At 46.5% G+C, this 26,383-nt stretch overlaps 1 protein-coding gene across 1 annotated transcript in view; it reads right to left on the bottom strand.

Annotated features, from left to right (window-relative positions):
* The window catches only part of GALNT10 (polypeptide N-acetylgalactosaminyltransferase 10), a 98,161-nt gene that overhangs the window by 22,077 nt on the left and 49,701 nt on the right, over nucleotides 1-26,383 (bottom strand). The window contains exons 5-7 of the mRNA XM_014609916.3: nucleotides 6,073-6,258; nucleotides 3,784-3,967; nucleotides 2,875-2,992 (exon numbers count right to left, since the gene is read on the bottom strand). Of these exons, the coding sequence (XP_014465402.1) occupies nucleotides 2,875-2,992; nucleotides 3,784-3,967; nucleotides 6,073-6,258 (488 nt within the window). The remainder of the gene's footprint in view (nucleotides 1-2,874; nucleotides 2,993-3,783; nucleotides 3,968-6,072; nucleotides 6,259-26,383) is intronic.

Genomic DNA, 26,383 nt, shown 5'->3' with positions numbered 1-26,383 from the left:
GGCTGCACCCAGGGCCTTAAATGATTTGACAGCATCTCTCTTAACTGTAAAATCTCAGCTTGCTCCTCTAGGTACAAACATAGCCCTAAGCTTGCCAGGAAGTGTCAGAGCTTCATAAATTCTCTGAACAAACCTCCTATTCTTGCCATGCCGGCAGAATTATTAAATCTATCAGCCACAGATGAATGTATCAATTTATCTTAATTTCTGAAAATACACTGAGCCTCTTTCAGTTAAAACCTCATTTTTCTGCCACACAATGGAAGAAGAAAGGGGGTCTTTGCTGAGATTAATTAGAGGGAATTTAGCCCGCCATAAATTACCATCTCTGGACTGAAATAAAACGCACTGTGTTTCAGAAAGGATAAGCAAACAGATGAATGAAGTAGTCTTATTTCCTGCAGATCAAGCAGCACGACTGTCTGTGAAGGCATTAGAAAGACAAAGGGCTTGCATAACCACTGTCATCATTCTCGGAAACTAGCGTTTTCAAAGGGGACCAAGGGAAAGAGGATGAATGCCACCTCTGCCCCCTCCTGCAGGGAATTGCATTACGACACAATTTCTTTACACATAACACGGAGCAGATAAATGGATCCGACTGTAATGGCATCTCCAAGGGAGGATTTATTCTTCCTCCTCCCAACCAAGCGAGGACAAGAGACCTCCAATATGGCTTTATTACTTTGCCTTCTGTAAAGAATAGGAGAAAAAAGCGTTGTTTGTTGTGCGGTAATTGCCCGATGAATGCAGCTCGATCGGTCTCTGAATGCCATCGAGTCGCTCCGATTTGGGAAGCGACTTGGTGAAAGAAAGAAACAAGACAGGACTGTTCGCTGGGGGAGGGACTCTGGCTGCTTCCCCCAGACTGTGCATTGTCTGTCTAATCGCCCCCACCATCTGTTGGACCCATGCTGAGGCCATCTAGTTCATTTTGGTGGCACCCCAGACCATACGCCCGAGAAACCCTAATGGTGTCTCTAAAAGGGAACTGTAAATTAAACCCCCCGAAAAGCAGAATTAAGCAGATTTCTTTGCCGAATTCCTCCCAGGCTCAGGGCGGGGCAGGGACGAGGATGACGTTCAGCACAGAAGTCAGCTTGCACGAAGCAGGGGAGTTGGTGAACCCTCAAACTAGAGTGCATTTCGACTGGCTCAGTCTCTCAACAAGTAACCGAACCTCCCCTAAGCCAGGTGAACAGTCAAAGTCATCATACGCTACTCTACCTTCCAGTTCCTGGGGGTTTCTGCAAGCAGAGTTAGTGGTCACCATCTAGTTCCTAGCAGACAGGCACCAAATCAATCGCTCCGAATGGTCTAAACTGGTCTCGCTTTTCTACATCAGGACAGAGACCAGCAGCTGGGTCAGTACGGCAGTGCCTGCATGCTGGGCCTTGTCCAGGTGACAAAAAGGATTGCACTCTTTGGGGTATGTATGTCCACATTGCACAGGGCAGGATACTGCAGACACACCAGGGCTAGCTCAGGTTATGGGAGCATGCTTCTTGGGTAGGATTTTCCCCAGTGGGGCTCTGTACTAACACGGCGAGGAGGCTCCTGGTACCCGAGATCAGTTGGCATCTGGAACTCTTACAGGAGTTAAATATACCGTTGCATTGGGTATTGCATTTAAAAGCTGCAAGATTTGCGACTAGGAAGACAGCGTGGACATATACTGTTGCATTGGGTATTGTACTTAAAAACTAAGAGAGCAATAAAATGCAGTGCTTCAGGATAAGAACTGGCCCCCAAGGTGAGCAGCACAGAAGAAATTCCCCTTGCTGTCACGTGTCTCGTGCTTCCTGCCAGGGTCCAGGTACTGGCCTCAGCGAAGGACTGGTTTCATCCAGGGTGGCAGTTCCCAACTCTTACAGGAGCTCCAGAGCCAGGACAAAATGCACCAAAGCAAAGCATCCCAACATGCACGGTGAGAGGAGGGGAGGGTTTCTATACACCCAAGGCTGACAAAGCACGCAAGATACAGGGCACTGCAGCAGCATCGATAATAGCAGGTTTCCTGAGATCTGGGAGCGTCTGGGTGTTTAGCAGTCAGTCACTTCTAGGCCAGGAATAGCTCCTTTGTACGATGATAACTGTGCCCTGTCAGAGCTGCTCTCAGAAATTTGGGAATTGCCCCCCTGGATGAAACAAGTTCCCACTGAGGCCAGTACCTGGACTCTGGCAGCGGCCAGACGCAGAAAGCACGAGACACGGGACAGCAAGGGGAATTTCTTCTGTGCTGCTCGCCCGGGGGCCAGTTCCTATCCTGAAGCATGGTAGTTTACTGCTCTCTTAGCTTTTAAATACAATGCCCAATGCAATGGTATATGCTCACACTGTCTTGCGGGAATTCCAATAAACTCATGGCTTTGTGACATCCAGCGGCAGCGGGTTCCAGTTTGATGGGGTCGTGTACATGCTACTTTACCCATGAGCTTTTGCATGTTGGGTTTAATGAATGTCCCTCTGTTCTTGGGCTGTATTTCCATTTACTTCTTCTTATACCCATTTTAAATATTCTCTTCCTTCCTTTGCTAATCCATGGTCAGACAGCCTCACTAACTGGCGTTAGGACCAGCCCCCTCCTCTGTAAATGCTGCTCCTAGCTTAGACCCTGGCGGTGCCCCTGACATTTGTTCTGTTCACTATAAATTGACTAGATCATTAATGCTTCTTTGTTTTAAACATCCTTTTATTACTGTGCCAGTTCTCTTGCACATTATTCCTTCACCTCCCGGCCCCGACCCTTCAAACATCCTTTCGTTACATCCACACATGCAAGTTCACGAGATAATTTGTGCTCTGTGCCTCAGAGCCTTTCTTTTCAAGATCTTTTCAAAGCAAAAAAGTAGTTTCCAGAGAAATGTGGCTCACCTTAAAGGATATTTCATACTGTTCTCCTCCCCATATCTCCAGACCTGCATCATACCCTCCCAGCTCCCAGAACCACTTTCTATCGACTGCAAACAGTCCTCCAGCCATTACAGGAGACCTGGAGGAAAAACCAGACTCCGCATTACAAACATTAAAAGACACAGAGCCCCCGCTCGACATCATTAACAAGGAAAGAGATCCCATAAATATTTCTTGCCTCCCGCTCCTGCCAACCGAGGAGCTAAGCTCCCTTTGGAGTGACTAAAAGCCACTACTCGGGCTGCGTGGTTCACTCTCGAGTGACACAAAGCCTGCTCTTACCGACAGGGACTCAGGTTACAGATCCCCTGCAAGAGGCCACAAACCAAACCCGGGTCCCATGGCAGGATTGCGGTTCTCCAGCCTTCGGGTGCAGAAGTTTGACAAGATGCTGCTGTCCTTTAATGCCGGCAGCAGGGCAATTTGTTAGAAAAATGATTTCTGCAATGCACTGTAATCATCACAATTCCCCCTAATTAGCATTCTGCCCCCCCCTTTTTTTTTGAACCAGGGAACAACATACTTCACTGGCTGCAGCGTGTTTGCTGTTTTTGGCACAGCGTTGGGGGTGCTAACGTGTCTTTGAAGGATCCTGGTAGTAATTGACTGTATTAAATGTTATGCATTACGACTTTAATGAAATATTAACTTCTGCAGAGATTAGGTCTGCAAAAAAACAGCCGTAAAAAGGAGAGTGTTCACAGCCACTGGCCTGATTGAAGCCTATTACCTAACAACATAAGTAACTGAGAGAGACAAGGGTACCTGACTGCCAACTCGCGACTCCCAGAAGACCGAGGTGTAAGCCAACCCTGTAACAGGGCACCTTTTGTTAGCCAGCTATGAGCACGCTGCATTTCGACAACTTACTCGAAAGGGTCACTGGGATCAGGTTTCTGTAACTCGGGTGGAATAGGGATCCGCTTGTAATACATCTCCCAGTCAAATGCCCCCCGCATCGCATCACCCGCTTGGGTCTCGTAGCCAAAGTGGTCGTGGTCAATCACGTCGATCATCGGGCACACGATCGTCTTGCGGTTCCGGGCGATGCGGTCTGGGGGAAAAAAAATTGACAAGACTGTTAGGAAAGGTCCTACCAGGTGCTCCCCTTCGCCGCTAATTAGAAAATATTACATCTACAGCTTTAGGTTGGCTCCTCTTAATACATCTTCATGAATCATGGAAGCTGCCTCAATCAGCATGGAGGACTGCTTCATTTTACTGTATTTCTATTGTTCCCCCCAACTGCAGGTGGGCAATTTGGTGAATATAACAGTCTAGTACGGGCTAGAGCTAGGTGCCATGAGACGCCCGACACACCTCCGCTTTGATCTGGGATATTGCTGGTTCCCAGGAGGCTCCTGCTTCTCTTGGACAGAGGAACCACCTTGCACCAACTTACCTGGCGTTTCATGCATTTGACATCCCTGAAGCATTTAAGTCATGCTGATTCTACAGAAATATCAGGCGCTAATACTACAGTGAGCGTCACTAAGGTAGCAGAGAGAGAAAAAACCCAAACCTCTCTCAAACCCACCTGCTACTGCTTCACGTGGCACGGTACATACACAGTGACTTGCACGTACTCAGTCCATTGTCCCTGTTTTGCCATGAGACCTGGATGGGAACCCTGCTTGCACTGGTCCAAAGCTACCGCGACAGCACACTGTGCCACTTCACCCCAATCACCTTTCCAGTGCTGTGCTCGAATTGGGCAGGAAGCAATTCAGACTAATGGCATAACGAATCTTAGCAGCATCTAGAAATACAGCTGTGCCTCCCCCTCAACCTCTTCTTTCAGCTGAACAGTGCAAGACAGGACTCATTTCTGCCTAAACATCTGGAACTTCTTAAACACTGTTTTTCTTAGCTAGATGTTGCCTTAACTAGGGGTTGGCTTGTTTAAGAGCTGAAGCAGCAGATAATATATTTTAGACTCCATTGCACTTTTGCAACAAAAGCCCTTTTTTATATAAATATAAATAAAATTTGAACGGCATTTCGGCTAATTTTGTTCCTATTCCCTGGGGTGCAGGAAACTGCAAATATTTTACGCTGTGCAGAATTAATACTCAGTGCAAACCTGACGGGCTGTGAAAGCAGCAGCATTACCATTTGAGAATCCAGCTGACAAGTCTTCAGCTACGTTTTTCTCTCCATGTGCCTCCTATTGCTGTGTCTTACTAGACCGCTAAAATTCCCACCTCAAGGGTGGTTGCATTTTAATGGCACAAGTCACTTGCGGCAGGGTTGTGAAGCACCTGGATTAAAAATGATGTCAAAAACCGACCGCCGTGCAACCTGAAGTTGACTGGATGTTGGAATCAGGCGACTGGCTTCGTGGGCCCAGTCCTAGGAGGATCTCCAGCACCAGTCCTGGCACGGCTCACGCAGCGAAAGGAGATTAAGTGGCATCATCCCGCTCAAGTTGATTGCTGTGCTAAACTAGGTAGCAATTTGGCATGAGTAGGAGCCTCTTTTCAAGGAAGTCCCAGGATCAGCGAAGTAAATGGGCGGCAGGTCAGAACTAAGATGTGCAGGAAATGGGCAGAGGATGTCCTTTGTTTAACAAGTTACGTGCAAAAGGAGTTCTCCTTATGGAGACTGAACACACAGGTTCAGGGCATACGTTCCACCTCTTTGTACTGCCCGTCCCCCAAATAGTTCCCACGTGCCTGCAGGCTATGAAGATACTTTAAACGTATTTCTCCATAAACAGAGTTGAGTGCTTTTCAAAACAAAAAAAAAAAGAGAGAAACACCAGATCCACTTTGCGCCCAGCCACCAGTTCCTCTCCCCAAGCTACAGAGTGACCACTTAAATGGCCTGTTTTTCCAAGAAACTATCAATTATGCAAGATTTCTCTTACAGGGGAGACAGGCAAACATGATCTCTGCTTTTAATTCAACAAAACCAATTTAGGAGGCTATTGGGAGCTTTATGACTTGCACGGAGAAATGCACCGCGCTGGAGGCTACAAGGTGCTGACCGTTCTCCTTGGGTTTTCTTTAGAAAGCCAGGTTTCTGGCTAGTCATTTATTGCCTTCTTCAGACGCTTCTGAAAGAAAAGGGCAGAGACCTGGACAAACAGCAAACCAAACGCTGAGGTCTATCAGGCCGAAGAGCAACTTTGGACAACGTTTCCAGTCGCTTCCTTACCTAGCAGAGGCGGTAGCCAGTTGACGTTGGCCTCGCAGTGAGAGTCCAAGAAGGTGATAACGTCTCCGATTGCCACAGAGGCACCCAGCATTCGCGTTCTTATTAATCCTTCTCTCTTCTTGGTTCGGAGGATCCTCACGCTTGGAAACTGGGCCATATAATCCTCCAGGCGCTTCTTGAGATGTTCTGTGGGTAAAAGAACCGAAAATTCAAGGTGGCAGCAACTGCGCCTTTAAAATGTCTTTATTTTCTCCCCATACCTAAAGGCTATTTTTTGGGATACAGTACAGAGCAGCTTTTAACTACTGCTTTAACAGGAAAGAGCTCCTAAACAAGGCAGAAGGGGAACAGCAGCATGTATTTCAGCCCACAAAGTTGAAAGTTCACTTGCGATCTGGACTTTTGGAGATGGACGCGAGAACAAGGCAAGTAGTGACTCGATCCTCTAGAACAGCTTAGAGAAAGCCAAAAACCTCATGGGATTAGTTTTCCTTGAATCTTGTCAAGCACCCAACGTTCACGGTCGCTTCTGCACAAGTAGAAAGTGAACCCCTCTCTCCCCTGCCAAGCCCTCCTCTTCTACAAACCGGCAAGAGAAAGGGATGTGGGTAAGTGTGGGCAAGGCACTCGGATGCTCTAGTGCCCAGGGTCGTACAAGCAACTCCAGATGCAGGTATGGGGAGAGGCGTTTCCTGGGATGCAGGGAAATCCTCGTGCCACTGCGCACGCTCCTGGCCAGCCCTCGGCTGGGGTATCACGGGCCGTTCTGGTCAATCCCCTTCCAGAAACATGAATTCAAAACCAGCCCAGGGGCAGAGAAGGACTACAGGAGCAGTTCTCAGCCTTTCTGGACTCGAGACACCCCTCCATCATCTGTGAGCTGAGTGGCACCCAGAGTCCAACACAAATTTAGTGATTACAGATTTATCTGTCCTCTTTGCAGAGGGGCTGGAGGGATCATTCAGGCCTGAGACTGCATTTATCTATTTAGCTTTATCTGTGCATCTCCTCCTAGATCCTGGCACTCTTCAAAGGATCTGGTGGCACCCTGGGGTGCCCCATCATCCTGCCTGAGAACTACTGGGCTACGGAGATGGACGGCTCCTTGCGGGGAAACTAACCAGGCTTGGCTTGCTCGGCCTAGCAAAAATGAAAAGCAGAGAGGGGATGTGATTGCTATCTATAAATACATCATGGCAGTAAGCCCCAGGGGGGAGAAGAGAGCTACTTACACTGAAGGACAATGTTGGCAGAAGAACAAATGGGTATGAACTGGCCAGGAATAAATTTGGGCTGGAAATGAGGTTTCGGCTGATTAGAAAGGTCTGGAACGACTTCCCAAGGGGAGCTGCGGGTACAACTGCTAGTTCGACGGTGAAAGGGATCATCCGACGTGGCTGCCCGCAACTGCAGGGCGCTGGACCGGAGCCAGAGGGGTCACATCGACTCTCTCTCGGGGCTGGCTGTGTGCATGCTAGCTCCGCTCCTACCAAGCACTCGGGAGAGGCTTTTATTCCTCCTCTAAGCCCTGGCGTCTTATTTTGGGCAAGCACAGGCAATCATGGGAGCTAATACATACCTTGCATTTCAGCTCTGATGCTGCCATCATCTTCAGTTAGTGCAAACCCTCTTGAGTATTCAGCCCTTAAAGTACTCCTGGTAGCAAAGTACCCCCCCCCCACCCCCAACCAAAACCTCCTTTTTGGGGCCTGATTTAAAACCTCTGGTAGCTTTTCATGGGACCAAGCTCATTTTCATGTTTGTCTGATGTATCTGTACAGCCGGAGCAATTAAAATATATGCACAGGTTGGGTGCCTCAGTAAAACCTTTACTGCTTCATACTTTCTAGCAAAGACTAATTCTTTCTCCTTCCTCTTTTCAAGTCACTTCTGAATAGATCCTCTGCAGCAAGCGGGACTTAATTTTCTCTAATTGAGTGGCTAAATCTTTCAAAAAAGGGACTCTGAGACAAGACAAGATATTTATAGTATAATAGTCCTCATGCAGCACTGAACAGGCAGTGACTGATTGGTTTTGTTTGCTTTAAATGATTAGCAAAAGAAAAAAAAAACCCAACAACTTTTTGTTATAGCACAGACTGATGCGACTACATTAAGAAAGCAAAAATCCCCCAGCCCCACTCTACGTTAAGAAAGAAAGCAAAATCCCCAAAGCCAGCCAAACCCACACTCAAGCTATAAACTCTGCTTGGTCCCAGCTGCCCCGTGCACAGACCAAAGCAACCATCACTGACAGAGCTGACACCAATTTATATAATAATAAAAAGAGGAATGCAAGAGCTATAGGTCTTGACCCTCCCTATACCGACTCATCGGGATCACTGCATTTGCTTCATTACAGGCCCATGGTCATTACTGCATCCCATGAGCTGGACATAAAACGTTAACGAGTCTCAGCAGATCTGTTGGAGCGTCCCAGGAATGCAAGTGTTGAGGGGCCATGAAACCACCTCTCCTTCTCTATGAGAGGATGAAGGAACAGGGCAAATGTCTCATGCTAAAGAGCTCCGGTCCCTCTTGCTTCTTCCCTGCACATACTGTCACGCTTTGTACGTGCTGGTGTTTGACATCTTGCAGGCACGCTCCACATCGGGGCAGGTGCACCAAGGGCGACATAGGCAGCCAGACTAAAGGACACGTGCTTCCAGCAGTGCCTACCTGCAAGGGCATTACTCCGACTCGCTTGATGATGCTGGTGGTGACAGCAAGTGGGAGAGCCGAAGAGAAACAGCCGAGGCCTCGCCACGGCTCTGGATGCAGCGTGAAGGCTGCTTTACAAGTAACTATTGCCAGAGATGCGTGGATAATTAGCAGTCATTAATGAAGAGTTAAAAATGAAGGGTTCACTCTGCTAGCACAAGACAAAAGGGTGTTGGAGGAGCAGAATTTTGTCCAAGATCCTGTTTTCGCCAAGGCACCAGCAATTTTGCCCCCTAGGTCCTGGTACAGCAGCATCCCAGGGTCGGGTTTTTCAGGGGCATTATAGTCGGGATAAGCAGCAACGAGCACTTCCTTCCTCCTTATCAAATTGCTCCTATGGAGCATCCATATAAATGCATCTGGGGGCAATGCAGCAGGTGATGTTATAGGTAGTATTGTCTGCAGAGGTAAGTGAACTTTAAAACAGCCTTCTACTGCTGGCTGTCTGGATAAGGGCCGATTCGCAGGAGCAAAAAAGCCCCGTTTAAGACGCTCTCTCTTTGTATTTACTGTCCTCGGCATGTAGCTGGACCTCCCACCTCATTGTTTTGCTTCTAACCATCAAACTGAGTAAATAAAAGAGCAGCTTGGAGCTACAAAAATCATTAGACTGGTCTTTTCTTCACGAGTTAGAGTCCCTTGGAAAGGTAAAACGTGCAAGAATTCTCCCCCAACAACCAGGACGGATTTACAGCTACCCACAACGGCTCAAGCCTGCCTGGCTGCTAGCACTGCATCGTGCATGGCCAAGTAATGCAAAGCCACACAAGCTAGGGCGATCCTTAACCTGTTGCAGTTGATAGGAGAGGCTCTGAAAAATTAGGAGCTACGGGCCTTCCTGCCCAGGTGGTGCCCGTGCACGGGATGCGGCGCTCCGTCCTCTGCCGAGTGCGAGAGGCGATTCCCCATGGCTCCATCCAGCTGCTACGCAATATTTCACTAAACACTAATCCTAAATTTGTGATGAAAGGCAGGAGGAGCTAGCAAGGTGCTCCTGCATGCTTTCCTCTGCTCAAGAAAGGTGACAGCGCTTATTAGACAGTCCTACACCAAACTGAGCTGCTGCTTTGAACGGGAAAGAACAAAAGGAAACCATGCCCGAGCTACCGTTTCTCTCACCCCCTCCTCCATCTTCCATCTCTAGCAACATCATTATGACAGCATTTTCAAATTTTTGTTTTTTAAGAAGCCTCAAACAAACACGTTTTTATAAGTCGGCATTAACCGCTACAAAATTTTATGGGGCTTTAAAAAAATATATTATGGCACCTTGTCAGACTGAGTGATTTTTATTACAAGGGCAATTTTCTTTAATGAAAGTTGTTAGGTAAACTGGATGAATTCCAGTGGCTGCACACAGCGCGCAGAGTAATACAGCATATAAACGAGTGTAAGATTATCTGTAGATTAAAAAAAATAGGCTGGTAGCAGGCTGACAGGCTTTGTAATAAATATGATATACAATTTATATATTAACATGACTAGTCAGGACTACTTAAATCGTTTGTTTGCTTGATTTTGAGCTGTAAATAAAGCTTCGCCCAGAGGAGGAGCAGCAGCTCCAATAAAAAGGACTGCTTTCAAATTTCACCCGCTGAAAATTGGGCACAAGAGGTCTTCTCCTGGCTCAGGTCCGTGTGCATCCTTCATCCCTTCCCTTCCCTGGAAGCATGGCATCCCGGTGCAAGAGCTGCTTCCAAGTGGCACGAGGCTCATTGCAGCACGGACAGCCTTCCCGGGCTGGCCATGACTCCGCTCCGCTCGCCCAGCTTGTGGTCAGGATATTGCATCCTTACCCAGTCAAATGGTGCCTGGCTGTCAGGAGGAGAAAGGGTATTTTGTAATCTAAGTCGCTCTTCAAAGGCCCGACGGGTTCCAGATTCGATGGGTCGTCTTCTCCCAATTTCACTGAAAAAAGAAAAATCGGCTCAGTCGGCAAGTAAGGAGAATAAACGCTATTTATCCTCGTTGCCAACTGTGCCGAGTCGGCATCTGACAGTCGATTTGGGTCCATTCCACGTCGTGCCGCCATGCAGGATAATGGAGCTATTGCCCTTGCTGACTCCCATGCAAGCCCAGGGGTGGGTCGATAGCTTGTTTTTGCTGCGACGGGAGTTTCTGAGTAAGTTGGTTTCTCACAAAGGAGCTAGAGAAAGAGAGCCTGCAATCCTTCACCTTACAACATGGTTTTAAGCGGCAGTTCTGCCACTGCTTTGACTCAGAAACAGATATTCCCCTCACATGGGCTGCTTCGGAGGTACCAAAGGATTATCTCCATTTTGGGCTCAGCGTGGTTCCAAGCAGCTTGGCAGACCAGAGCAGACCGCTACGTGAAGCTTCACCAGGTTATCTCACCACAGGCCAGGAGCTGGAGATAGTTGGTATGAAATATCAAACGAATATATGCTCAGAAACAGCACTGAATGATATCAGGTGCATGCCCTTCCTTCACCCGTACGGCCCTCGGACGGCAACGCAGAATACGCACACCGTACTTTACAGGAGAGCTGCGGTCATGCCACCTGCGGCTGCTGCTATTAGCTTAAGGGGCCTTGAAAAATTAAGCCGTGTCAGGCCTGATGAATACTTGAGATGCTTCAAGGAAGAGGCCTGCGCTTCAGAGAGAAGGTGCTATTCTTCACTGAGGTACAAGGGCTGGGGAAGATGCATCACAAGGGAGATTTAAGCACAGGATGCATCTCAGCTAACAGGTACGCCTCCCCAGAGCAGAGAGGCTGGGAAATGGGGAATGCAATTTGTGGTTAACAGACACCAGGAGCGCTGAGGTGCCATAAAGCATCATCAACTCTTGCTGGTTTTGTGTTTCAGAGGAAGAGAGCTAAGTGCTCTGTGCAATTCCCCATCACTCAGCTTTTGACCATTAACCTTACACCACTAATAGCTCCCACCACTGGCTCGTGCATTCGTCCCACTGCACTTGGACAATCATCTTCACAACGGATGCATTCAGCGGTGCAAACACTTGAAGTCTAGTCAGGAAAACACCACCTGCTGAGGAGGGACACGTGCAAAACAGGGCTAAATGGCAGTGCTTTGGCTGGTGTGAGCTCCAAGGCCAGGTGTGCACAGCCCCTCAAATCGCTTTGCTTCCTGCCAAGTGGAGTGGAAACGCAGGCAAAGTATTAACACTGATTTCAGACGCAACTCCATCCTTGTGCAAGTCAGCTGAAAACGTTAGGTATGCTGGATTTTTACAGCCGGAGCATGGGAGAAGTTACCTCGCCACCTTTTTAGAGCCAGGAGGAAGTTTCTTTTCAGGCGTTCAATTTGACCTGCAAGGTTCACGCAGCAGAAAGCACGGGCTGCGTTCTTCATCCGCGGGAGCCTCCACCTTCCATTCCTCGAATTCATCTGCCATATACAAATTTACATGCCCCCAAGCACTTTGCATTCAGAAAATGCTGTCCTGAAAGAGGAAGAGGGCCAACATCTCCTTGATAACGGCTGGCTTCTTGCATCCCGGAGCAACGTATCATTTCCGATGTGTGTGGAACCAGCGAAGAGCGGGCTGTCGAAGCACTATCAGGAGAGACTGCCAAGCTGTGCTTTTACAGGTCCAGAAAACTGCTTCTGCACGCAGCTGAATAGCATCAAGGGGACACGGGGGCTGGAACAGGACTGATACGGGTCCCGTTTTGTGCTCCGAGCCTCCGCCACGGGCCAGCAGTGCCAACTCCAGCCAAAGCGGAAAGCTGCATTTTCTCCAGGGGTTGCTTTGGCCAAACCTAAAATGCAACTGTCTGCTTTTCATTTGCTTTCCCATTATACCTCCCAAGTTTGCCCCTTTGCTTCCAAACGCATACTTTTAAGATCACAAATGGTTTCATTTATTTAGATACTTGGTTGGGCTGAAGGTGCTGTTCAACAATCGAAGGTTGAATTTCTCCCCTTCCTGAATCTAACCACACATCTACAAGACAAGAGCTCCCTGAAATAAAAAGCATTTTATCATTGAAATTAACTCCTCTTCCCTGGTTTGGCAAAGATGATTAATCCTTTTAAACACGGAAACGTGCTCTTATCCAAACAGACGGCAGCTACGCTACTCTTCATTTTCTTTCAATGTTTTCATGCTCCATGCTGTTGGTGGGAAGGATAATAAATTGGTTTAATAATCACCAGGCTAACACCATTTCCAATAATAGCAGGTGATCAAGCTGCTCATAACCTTTCCCATTTTTCCTTCAGCCTTCCATGCCACGTTGCTCTGGGATGCAAGAAGCTGGCCATTATCAAGGAGATGTTGGCCCTCTTCCTCTTTCAGGACAGCATTTTCTGAATGCAAAGTGCTTGGGGGCATGTAAATTTGTATATGGCAGATGAATTTGAGGAACGGAAGGTGGAGGCTCCCGCGGATGAAGAATGCAGCCCGTGCTTTCCTGCTGCATGAACCTCGCAGGTCAAATCTTCATAGAAACCACGCGTGCTCACCTGGATGGGGCGAAATAATGACACCTGCTTCTCTGAAGGGGTTCCTACCGCAGAAGTGCATGCATGGAAGTCAAGTCCTCCACGGGATTTGCAATCCCAGCTAACACGGGGCAGGTCACAGAGGAGTTTCAGCAGCTTCAGAAGCCCCTGACTTCCATGCCCCGTCCGCAGCACAGGAGGGTGGGTCTGAAGAAAGACGGCCAAAAAACCTTTACACGTGTTGACCAAGGAGCTTGTTGGCATCACCACTCCCTGGTTGATTTGTACTAAGATTAAACCAGACAAGACAGTTCTGAAGATCTTCACATTTGCTTCATCTCCTTCCAGCCAAGGCTGGCATGCTTTAGAGCCCTATTGAGGAGAAACAAAGCCCTTCCTTTAAAAAGAGGCACAAGTCTTGAAGATCAGGATTCAGATGCCTGTGAAACGAGATGCATCTCCTCCACATCCAGTTCTGGTTATCTTCGAACAAAATGAACCCTGGCTGGATAGTGCATGAATGCACCTAGGTGCTATACAAAGCTGTAGATGGGCACAGAGTATGGAAGGGCATACCCATGTCGCTCCCTCAGTAGATGCCTTTTATCTCTTCCTTGCATACACACTCCCATGGGAGTTTCCTCCTCTCTCTCGGGAGGAAATGATATATCTACTTATCCTTCCTCTGTTTGAGTTTTCACACTGAAACCAACAGATCATGAAAAGGTGAAGTCCAATTACGTTGGCTCCATCCGTTCGTAGCTTCTGTGAGCATCGACTCTAATCACCATGTCGTAGTACCATGAAGGGAAAACACATAACACCGTTAACTTATTCTGGAGTTAAAATTCTCGTTAGTTAACAAGCACTCTTCATTTCCCTTCCTGTTTTTATTAAATATACATCAAGATTGAAGTATACAATTAAAAGCTGCTTCAAATCAAATGGAGTCAGTAGAAAAAGATGATCTTTATGCGTGGTTAAGCAGTCTTATTTTTTTACTGATTGCTTTTAGCATTCAAAAGAACACTCTCTGTTGCCATAAAAATGAGACGGGTCCTGTTTTCTGGTTGAGAAAGGTGTTTGATATGTCACAGTACAGCACATAAGTCACCTAATGCTCAGGACTCGTACACCTGTGACCCGGTCCTGCTCAGAGCCCTTGAATTGGCATTTATATCCAGTGACCCCTCAACCCTTTCCAAACAGTTGTTCCTGATTAGCCAGTTCCTTAATGAGAGGGAATGTGTGCATTCCCATTCAATGCCAATATCCCTTTCCCGCACCTAAACACTTTGTGACCACGTAATGCTGATGCTTTGATGCATTAATAGTCTGAGCCATGACTTGATGCCCATGGTATCCGTGCTTGGTGCCTTCAACACTTCTGCAACTGGGTTAGAAGAATGAGAGATCAAGCTATACCACATCTGAAGAGATGAACCACCCTTATTTTGCATTAACAACTACATTTTTGCACCTATTAGAAATGAACACCAAATACTGGAAGATTGAATATTTGATAGTGTATCAAGGACGTCAGAAACCCCCCCTCAGATTTGCTGGTGTTGTAGCTGGGTGCTTAGAGAGCTAGACCTGATTTTCACATGATTCAGACAGACTCAGGAACAGATCAGAAACCCAGGGAGAAAGGTCTGGCCGGTTGCAACAGCGGAGCTGGTACAAATGAGCATTTCACGAGAACAGCTGGTCCTAGCCAGGGCTACCTGCTCTTTCACCATTAAAAAAGAAAATTAACTATGCCTTGAACTCGTAGAGTAACAGCATAAGGCCAAGATGGGCAGGGAGGGATGTGGGGGAGTCAACTGAAGATCTATGGATGAAGAATTAAGACATTTAAAGTATTAGGAGTATGTTGCAAGTTGTTCAAGATTTTGGGGATTAGAAATCTTAGAAACTTGCATAAGCTTTCTGCAAAAGGCAGTCCTTACTGATTCAAGTGGTGCAACTATTCGCTTTTACCACCTCTATTCAGCATTTCTTAGCAAAAGGGATTGGACCTTATCCAAAACAGTACAGCAATGGGAAATTAAAAACCAGCACATACGTTTAATGAAAAGAAAAAAATCTATTCAGGGCGTCAACCTTGAGACAGGATAACTTTACTTGGAAGTAACTCCAACATGCAATTTAGGGCCAAAATTTAAACCTGCCTGTGCTCTGATGCGGCAACAGATTTTAAACGCTTCTTTTCATATTTAAGCGACACAGGAAGATCCATGAGCAATAGTGGATTTACAGTGATTTTTGCTCTATAGCTACAACACAGTCTCAAATTAGCCAAAGCCTGGTTACAGGAACAGGAATTATTAGAGTATGCTAACTTAATTAATATCCACAAATGGGAAGAAAACAAAGCAAAGCCATGTTTGGCTTGTGCTCCATATGTTAGAAACAGAAAACATTATTTGGCAAATAGAAAGATACCCAATCTGGTAGGAGAAAAAAAACCACCCCTCAGTCAAACATCTGACATGTTACTGCAAACACTGCCGTGTCAAAAGCAGGATTTTATAGCTTTGGAAAAGACTTGACAATTTTCTTCAAAAACAGATTTTTTTTCCTTTACCACCCCTTCTTAACTCATTTTTGGAAAACAAAGATAGCTAGTAGAAGAGGAAGCTGCAGACGTCCAAGCCACTTACATATGCACGATGGGTCTTTCATTTGCTAAGTGCACTCAGTCCTGAAGTGCGTCTTGGGTTGAAGCAACCCGCGCTGATACCAGAACCAGAATGCCCGGAAACTAAACTAAATTAAATAAAAATTGCCTGGTCAACTACCATATTCGCTTGAACCGCGTGGTATAAGGCCAGGGGTCTGAGAGGGTTTGCAGGAAGCTATTAAGTTTGACTTATTCCCAGGTGTTGTTTCTTCTTTTTTTTAAACCTGTTCTGGCCTGTGTTTTCCAGCTTGTCCCGTGGGAGACCACACGAGCACCACACGTAGTGCATTTGGGAACAGGACAGCAACCTGAACCAGATTATGCAATGATTTTGTAGCAGCTATGAGCAGAGCAAGTTGGGACTTTTTTCACAGATTTGTCCAAGCGTCACTCTGGTTCCAACAGTCTCGATGCAAAGATTTTTAATTACAGAAAATTTGGGGGTTGAAACGAGTTGGCTTTGAAATTTAAACAAATTTGCTATTAAGCAAAAGTTTCTAGAGCCAAGATTTGCAATGCTGATTAGAAGAGCTTTACTGTTCCTGCCATTTCCAACCGGCTCATAGGAAGGGGAGCCCACCTCCGTCCCGACTCTACCTACAAGCAAGCTTTGTGACGGGGACAAGGACCAACGGAGCCGACACCAACCAACTTCAAGGGCTCCACCGCAGAGCACGGCTGCTTCTATCAAAATCCCTGCATTACAATTCATGCTTTACCAAGGCTGTCAGTAATGCCTGTTTAGAAAACACACTATGATTAATCGATAATAGACATCACACATATAAAATATAACTGAGGGTGCTTGCATCACATTTCTAATTAACTACTACAAAGAAACTGCTGTAAAGCATGAAAGTACTGATTTGAACTGCAGCTGGCAGTTATGACGCTATCTTATTTCTAGCAGACGAGGACACTTACTTCAAGGTGAGGTGAATAAATTAAAGATGTTTTGCTACAATCCACCACTAATGGAAGCTACATCCATAGCAGTGTTCACAGCAGCAAACAACGTCGTTAGCCGATGTTTAATAAGCTGTAACAAGAATGAAAAACCTGCTTCAAAACAATCTCGCTTAGTTAGCCAGACATCCTTCCAATGGCATGGTAATTAGCTTAGAAGGACATCGTTTGACTGTAATAAACTGGGACCCTTTTTATCCACCCCCATAGCTCCCCTCTCCCGAAGAGTCTTCCAGCAGTGGGCAAATGATCTTCCACTAATTAACTGTACGAACTAAAAAGTAAACTGCTGGTAAGCATAAAACGCACATACCTGGCTTTGCGACACGCTTGCTAGGAAACATACTGGGGGCTCTCTCAATGCCCACACCTCCTTTCACGTGCCTGGGAACCCAGACAATATTTTTAATGCTCTCTGGCTATTTATGAGATTTTAAATGCTCCAGTTCTCATTTCAATGACTTTCTATCAAGGCACATGCACATTTGGGTGCAGAAATAATACTAACCATCTTCTAGGTTGGAAGAGTTCACATGAAGAACGAGGCAATATTACGCCAAGATGAAACATCTGTCAAATGAGATCATATTGCTACAGTGGATTTTGGATCCAGTGCCAGATCGACTGGTTATTAACAGGAATCTAAAGTCACATCTATAAAATAGCAGTCAGAGGGAAGAGAGAGGGAGAATAAATTGGTTAGACCCTCTCTGCAAGGCAAAGCAAGCATCCTCGCTGGACCGTTAGCTAACGTAGCTGGGACACCCCAGGATGCCAGACGTGCTTAGTTCACAAATTTTACTACCACGCCAATAAATGATGTGCTGCCTCTTTGCAATGCTGCTGCAATGTAGAAAACTACTGCTGCTTCGAGATGGTGGGTAACATTTCCAAAAAGGGCTCAGGTGATTTATGGGCCCGAGGCTCATTAGACTTGCAGCAATGATCCCTTTTGAAGATGGGACTTAGGCTCCACAACTAAACTTACTCTTGAATTAGCCATCTCCACACCGGTAAAAACGCTTTCTTACACAAATGGCTAATGCATTCAGCACCTTCCTTCTAAAGCGTTTAAGGGCTTGCAGTGTTCGAATACGACTTCAGATCATTGCAGCTCTGATCATCAGCTCTGGCTCTAATATTTTGCTCCCACCTACAAAACCAGCTGCACGATGAGGGCAATAGCGAATCCCTCTGGTTGTCCTCTACGGCCCCAGCTGCAACGCATCATTCGTGTCCTCCAACCCCTCCTGGCAATGATGGCTGTCTCAAGGTAGTCATAAGGAATAAAGCTGAGACAGATGCCCCCTTCCTTGAAAGGCATCTCTCAAAAACAGGTGAGTAAACTCTGATTCTCACTGAAGTAGCAGACCTTGCAATGCAAGTTGGCCGAACAACATGGATTATAATGTCTGAAGCTCATTCACCTGCAGCTCGACTGAGGTGCTATACGCCGTCACCTGCTCACAGTGCTCCTCTGCTGTCTACATTGGGCAGACGGGGCGATCGCCACGTGAAAGAGTGAATGGGCATCAATCTGACGTCCAGTCTAGCAAGACACACGAGGCTGTGGCAGAACACTTTAACGTCCTGGACTTTCCATCGCTGACCTCCGATTTATACGGCAAAACTTTAAAAGCAAACCCAACTATGAAACTGCAAAACAAGGAGCCATCCACAGACTGGACTGTGTTAGGTGGGGTCTGAACCAGGACTACCGATTCTTATCCCATTACCCAGATTAGCTTTTGGGAAACCCTATGGGTTTATTACTTGTTTGCCTCTCCCCATCCTGCCCCCTCTTCCCACCCCATTTTTCTATTCAAATCACACTCTACTTGATGCGCTGCTCTGTGCGAGTCCCTTCACAGCATCTGATGAAGCGAGCTCAGGCTCATGAAAGCTTAGGCTATATGTCTCCAATTTAATTAGTCTATAAAGTGCATCTCTTCCCTGCCTTCTGCCTGACTTCAGACTAACACGATTAACTACCTCTCACACCCGCTGTCAGATCTCAGTACAAGGTACTGAGCCCAGAAACAGGCAATGGGAGGCTGGTGGTTTGACACAAAAATATTAGCAAGAATATGTTCTACAATAGCAAAGAAATCCACTCCAATGAAAGACAAGCCGAGGAATGTCCGATTTGGTCATATTTCCAGTTTCCTTCAATATCCGAAAGCGTCAATCAAGCGCGGCACGCAGAAGACAAGGGCACACGTCTCTTTAAAATGTATCCAGGAGCCTTCCTAGGAGTCAAAATAAATTTGAAGGAGTCTAGAACTACTTCCCAAGGGAAGACAACTGCTTTCCTTCTTTGACTTTTAATTTACAAAAAAGAAAAGAAAAGGAAATTGATCTTTTGACAGGTCCTTAGAGAAAGCAACCTCAGAGTAGTAACTGAGAGTTTTGTTCCTAGGCATTGCTAATAAAGACAGGCTGACATCCTTTAAGAAAGAATACAATAATGTTAAAAAACAGACTGCTGGCAACAGAAACATTTTTACAAGAGGCAGCATGTTAGCATGATTTATGTCAACTGTGAGTGGACAGCATAGTAAGGGTTAAAAAAAAGAAAAAAAGAAACTTAAAAGGATGAATTCAACATTTAGTAAGGACAAACTGGCAACAGGCAATTGTGATCCATGTATAATTGCTGCACATTTATAAAGATGTACTAACTGCATGCACTCCAGCGCATCTGAGAGAGAGAGAAAAAAAAAGCCTGCCTTGTAAAATGGCTGTGTCTACAGATGAAAAGATAATCCTTTTAGCTAGGTAAATCCTTTGCCATTCCATTTAAAGATTAAAAAGAAATTAAAGCATTAAACCTTTCCCCATTTGAGATATTAAAAACATGGTTTCTCTCAATTAAAACCCGGCACTCGCGTCTAATGGACTCGGGCTATCTTCGAAACGCACCTGATGTTGCGCAGATGTCAGATGGGCCGTAGGTTCGACGCATGCCGCCTCTGACAGCGCCTACCCACCTCCGACGCCTGGGCTCGCTGGAGAGAAAGCAGACTACCACATGGCTGTAACTGCCCGAGCCGCCTTGCCCACGCCTGCTTTCCTATTCAGGCAATTCCCTTTGTGCATCTATAAAAGTCGCTGTTAAGGGGATGGGAAGGAAGGAGACTAACAAGTCGAATAAGGACAAAGGACTGGTTGCGAGCGTCTCTGGCCCAACAGGTGACAACCACCCAAGGTAATCGAGCCTTCCCCCGAATGACGTATGGACAAGGCTAGAACGCGGGACGAAGCTGGAAAGGGTTACGAGGCCGCGGTATGCGAAGGCTGTAACGGAGAAAAGAGCCCCTATCCCCGAGGTGAGGAGCATTTCCAAGATGCTTTTCAAAGTTTTGGGACAACTAGAACTTGGAGCACCGAGGTCCCCAGTAAACGGCAAGGTCTATAATACTCAACGCAGCTTGCTGTCGAAACAAAACCTGGAAGAAGCGGTGAAGGCAAGGCGACAGGGTGGGGTGGTGGTGGGAATGGGAGTGGGGGAGGCTAGAAGGACAGAGATTCCCATGACTCTCCAGCTGTGTTTGCAGAGAAAAAAACAAAACAAAAAAACCCTCTTGGAGGTAGATGAGAAAGTTCAAAGGATCCAAAGAAAATGTCAGTTTTAGGCAACGGGGAGGGAAAAATGCTCAGTTCCAGCTTCCAGGAGGTGCAAAGTCAAGGGGTTACCCAAGGAGAGCCCCCACCCAGTCCCAGAGGCAGGACTAAAACAGCAGGTTAGTGCTGTCCCATCCCTTGCATTTACCCCAAGCCCTTTTTTGACCATTACCAACATACGTGCACACAAAAAAAGGCTAAACAACAATGTTCACTCTCCCCTTACTTGAGCTTTTAGCTCACTTTGAACGCCTGCTCTCAGTTTTATTACAGCATAAAAGGCCCCCCGTCTCATATTTGATCTGTGCAAACGAAGGTACAACACCGCTACGAGTCCCAAGTGATGCTCTAATTCTCATTCCTTAACAAGGGGCGATCCCCAAACCTCGCACGCTCTGCCAGTTGCACAAAAGCTGCATTAAAAGCGAGCGAGCGCGGGATGTCAGTCATCGGGCAAGTGACTGAGCATCGAAACGCGACTGATGTACGGAGTTTCAATGCCGAACAGAAGCCATTGATTTCTCTTCTATTAAGCTGCGTAGTGAAATAAATAGGATTTATCAGAGGCGCTTGCGAACCCCCTGCGTGGTTTATACATTTCCATTTGCACATGGTGTGTTTTTTTTAAAAAGCCAGCTTGCACAGCAAGACAGCTCTTCAAATGATTTTCAGCAATTACATCACAGCCCTCCAGCAGACAGCAAAGCTTCGTCTTGAATAATTTAAAAGTTTCCAGTGCTATGAAAGGTGAAAAGGGAGAAATACACCATGTTTTGCATTTATGACGAGGCTGCCAAATCCAAGGCCGTTTCATTCCAGACAGAAAAAATTATATGCCGGTAATTACTGTAGCATTTCAGAGACCACAGGCTCCCCTAGATTGTTTTACTTCTTGATGACTGACTCAACTTCTTCTCTGGGATAAGTGTGGCAATGAGAATTATGGGCAGGCACAAGTGTAGCAGGTAACTCAGTGTCATCTTCCAAGATGTTCCAACTCCCTAACTCCAAAGTTTCCCCTTTCCTGAAAACAGCACTCTGCTGGTGTTCAAGTCTCGTCCCTGGCTGGAAGAGTTTTTGCTTGTGAAAGAACACGAACAACACGCACCACCGACGGGACAGAAGAGTGTGACCTCCGGCACGTAACGGTAGCCCGTGGGGTGTTCCCCAGCTGCACGTGCTACAATGCTCCACAGACCAGGGAGGAGCCAGAAGGAGCCAGAGGCTGATGTTCGTCAGACCAGGCTGTGCAACCTCAGCGTAGGAGAGGCAGCTTCCCAACTTGGCAGGCATGCACCTGTTAAGGGCAGCTAATTTGGGAGAGGAAAACCCAGAGCAAATGACACCAGAGTAACTGCGCTGTGTGTCTGCATGCTGCTGGCAGTGCGAATACCACTCCTATTTCCATTCAGTCCCTTTGTGAACTTACCGCAAGCTCCTGGGGGGTGGAAATGCAATCAAGAGGACAGCTCATGCAACACGGATGGTGTAATCGCACGGGCGCACACAGGAGACAAACTATTTGCTTCGCTCAGGACCAAGAGGCACCAGGTGGATCACAGCTTCTGACCTTTTGCCATCAGGACCTGGCTCTGAGCAGTGACCTAGAAATAACTAGCTCCCTTGGCCATGATCTAAGCAAAAGCAAAGCCGGCTTGCGTGTTAACTCCTCGCCCACCTTCCCCATACAGTAGTATGGACACCTTTACCAGTCAGCAGCATTATGAAGCAATCAAAAGGCAAACAAATTCAACATCTGATAGTCCCCAGGAGACGAGTGATGTACATAGGAGGGGGGAGGAAGAAAAAGAGACTCTTCGTTGACTTAGGGCCATTCCGATAACAACAGGCTCACAGGGATGTAATTAGTGCCCCGCAAGCCAGGATATGAAAGAGCTTAATTTAACTCAGATCAGAATTAATGAATCACTGTTGAAATTAAAACATGAAGCCATAAATCCACGTAGAGCTACCTTAGCTAAGCTTTATGATCAGGAATTCTGAAGTCACGATGCACGCTTCAGGCATCTGGATTTTCTGCTCACCCAGAAGGGCTGATGCTATTAGGTTTACGAGCACCTGCAATAATGAAGTGGATGTGTGCGGGGCCTGGGAAATGCATGAGTCCTGTTAAGTCTCTCTACCTGCACACTCAACTGAATACCAAAGTGTCTGCTGAGAGGTGTATGCTGGACAGATTGGGGCCTCATCTTCCAACAACATTTTACTGCTCCTCCATTGCAGCTAACAGAAGTGACTGAACCTACTTTAAATGTCAAACATTCGTGGTTTGTGCTAAATGACTACAAACATGTCCAAGGAAAGGGTTCTTTTCTGTTCAGGAACAGACATACTAACTTGGTTTATCAGGAAACAGCATGAGGGCTATAATGCTCTGGTTGCCTTACCAGGAATGTGGCTTAAATGCTGGCAACCAGCTGTGTCCAGGTAGAATATGGGCAGGCAATTATTTCGGGCGGAGGGCCGCTTACCAAGTTTTGGCAAGCTGTCAAGGGCCACATTTTCCTCTGTGGTGCTAGGCAGGGGCTTCTGGTTGTGGGTGAGGTGGGGCTGGGCAGGCATTGCTGCTGGGTCCTGCCACTGGTGTCCCCTGGGTCCTACTGCCCCTGGCTCCTGTCATCTTTGACAGGCAGCCAGGAGCAAATAAATACTAGTTTTCTAAATTTTTAGGGGCCCTGCGGGACAGATAGAATGGCCTAGTGGGCTGGATCTGGCCCCTGGGCTGTATTTTGCCTGCCCCTGAGGTAGAAGCATCTTTCAAATAACAGCTCCAAGTCACATTTTTTTTCCCCCAATAACAGAGCTGAGAGACTAAACTAATTGTTTTTAACTACTGTTTCATAATCCTGCTTTGGATCATGACAACCTGGTGAAGAAAGTTAGGGCCACAAATTCCATACAACAGGCCAAAAGAGAGGCCCTGTGTCAACAAGAACGGCAACTTAAGAGTGCAGCAAAGCAAGCTGGGCCCTCACACAATGATGCAAAACCCTCAGTAAATATTTAAGCGCGCTTTCCAACAGTGACCGTTTAAACAACACGTCTTTTTAGAGAGTATCCTGATCAACCCATGGGTTATTGGCTGATGTGCTTGATCAGAACAGCTTCTGATTGGCTCCGTTATGCTATGGGCATAGGAAAGCAGCAGGGGTGAAAAGCACAGCGCGCTGTATTTGCAAAAAAAGGAGGTAGTGGAGTGAGAAATTGAACATTTTAAAAATCCTGCTTAGTAAGGCTTTTCCTGCAAGATATTAAAAAAGCCTGGTGCAGTCAGAGCAACCTGTTTTGGGTTGAAAAATGTAAAGTGCTAAAGGTCACAAAACTGTCTCCCTCCCCGGCAAATTAAGAAATAAATAGCTGCTGACACTTCCATGATTCATTAGTCTGAGAGCTCCATTAGTACACGACAAAGCAGTTGGCTCTCATGGCAGGCTGCAGACTGCGGTGTGGCAGCTACCAATTAAACCCAAATATGTATTTCTTCCATTTCATAACTACTTCTGCCAGCTCATCAGTCGCCTTCCCCATCTCCCTGCTCACCCTGGCACCAGGAACTCCGAAGCGCTCCTTCAGCTGGAAGCTCAACATGGATGAAAACAGATATATTAAATATCTGGCAGGGAAAATAACTCGTGGCTGCTCTCTCCATGTTTCCATACCAACTATGTTAATCATAAATGGGATCCCTCTTGCTGTAGCATTTTATCCTGAAATATAAAGATTTTCTTATCTATGGAGAAGCTGAGGAGGAAAAAAAACAGTGGTACAAAAATAAGTGAGAAATGAAGGCCATCTTTCTTTGCAGATAAACTCGCACTAACGTAATGGCACAGCTGAGCCAGCAACAGGGAAGTGCCCAGGTGAGCGTGGGACAGCCCCGTGCTCAGCAGCGCAGTACAAAATGCTTGGATGGGGGGCTCCGTGCCCAGCCAGCTTCTCTGCAGCTGTGCAGCTTTTTAAAGGGCTGTTACTAAAAGACAAATCAAGGAGACAGTGTGCAGGTGCTCTAAAGTTCAGAAAACCCAAGCATTGGGCTGCAGAATGCAGTATCCAGTATTTTATTATACTGCTTACAGGAGTGACCTCTGGACAAAATCCGCTTTAAAAAATCCCTACAAATATGCATGAACCCCTGGCCTGCTCCACATCCACTGTGTGCCTGTTGCTCTTTGCACCTGCTATGTGCCTTTTTTCTGTGGGCTGTGAGCTTTTTGGAACAAGGATCACTCATTAATTATACTGTGTTTTTCACAAGAGAGTCCTGATCACGACAGCATTAAAAGGAGGGCAGCAATTCAGGAGGGATGTGCGCTGGCAGAAGCACATGGGGCTAATGACTGGCACAGCCACCAGAGTCGCTTTTAGTTTTTCCAGACCTGCCTCATTCAAGGCTCTGAGCCATTACTCCCAACTCTTAGGAGGGCTCAAATTTTAGCAGACTGAATTCGCTCGGATTTAAAAAGGATCGATAAGTTGGGGGTTTTGTATACAGCCGCTCTCACCCATTGATTTACGTGCTGGCACAGCCGAACCAGCTGTCATAAGTCTCGAGATGCACGGTCTCCGATTCTCAGCCGTTTTCACATTTGGGCAAGCCTGTAGCGATGTCAGCGCTCAGACTGGGGCCGAGCCCAGTGAAGCGACACAGCCCTTTAAACACTTGAAGGGGAAAGCTTTGCTGGAGAGATGCACAGCGGTTATTTTTCAGCTGTTCACTTTTTGACTGCTCAGTCCCAGGGCCAGTCTTGGATGAATTTTTAATACAGAGGCGCACAACTGAATCCAAGCTGCCCATTTCAGGATTTGTTGCTGCTTTTGCCTCCTCAGAAGAATTCTATTTAAAGAGCGAGGAAGGGATTTGGCAGTCATTTCAGGGAGGTTAAGGGAGAATACCAATTGGTGTCAAAGCAGATGAAGCCAGCAAGAAAAGCCACTGCGCAGAACAGAGGAATGAAGTTTCGAAGAGAAACAAAAATGTTCTTCATCCTAGACAGAAGCCGTCCTCCTGTGCAAAGATTAACCAGGCAGTAGAAAAATCTAACTGGTGTTTGGTTTGGTTACGACTAATCTGCCTCTAGCGTGCTACACTGAAAAGCAGCAGAGAGGTCCTACTGAAAGTGCATTTTCTTCCTAGTCTCAAAATGCTTTAAATGTCATCGAAGCCATGTAACTACAGCTTAATGAGCTTTTCAAAGTACCATGTTATGCTCGCAAGCTACTGGAAGTTGCACTTCAGAAGAATCAGTGTAGCTATTGGGCAACAGGACAGGTCAGTTATGTACCAGCTGGTTTCAGAGGGCATTTTTTACATGACTTTCAGAAGCACAGGAGCCATTTCTCACCTCAGTATTTTTTCCCTTGGAAATCTCTCTCAACAACACCTCCATACACAGAGCCCTGTGTTCCTTGTGCACATCTGTATAGAAGAGCTTTAAGAGAACCTTGAAGCAAATAAGCCGGAGACTTTAGCTTCTTTAAGAATTAAAATAGAGAAAACTGAATAATTAGTAGACCAGTCAGATGAGCCAACAAAGCTGCTCTATCATCTCCAACTATGGACAATGCTGGATGCATCCGTAAGTATAAACTCCGTGAGGTTTTCAACTGTATAATACACTGGAGGGTGAGGGAATTAATTCTTTCCTATGATAGTCATTTTATGCCATGAAGCATAGAAGCTACTAGCCTTTATTTTATCCCTTCTACTTAAGCTACAGCTTAATTTGTACAGCATAGCACGGGGTGGCCCAAACAGTTCAGAAAGCATAAGATCTTTTGTAATGAGACTGGCACAACTGCAAATTAAGCTCCAGAGTTGCAACCACAAGGCTCGCTGTATTTTCTGGTGATAGCCACCGTAAG

This window comes from Alligator mississippiensis, chromosome 9 (assembly GCF_030867095.1).
Source record: "Alligator mississippiensis isolate rAllMis1 chromosome 9, rAllMis1, whole genome shotgun sequence".
Taxonomy (NCBI): domain Eukaryota; kingdom Metazoa; phylum Chordata; order Crocodylia; family Alligatoridae; genus Alligator; species Alligator mississippiensis.
This window is presented reverse-complemented; position numbering and strand designations above follow the sequence as displayed.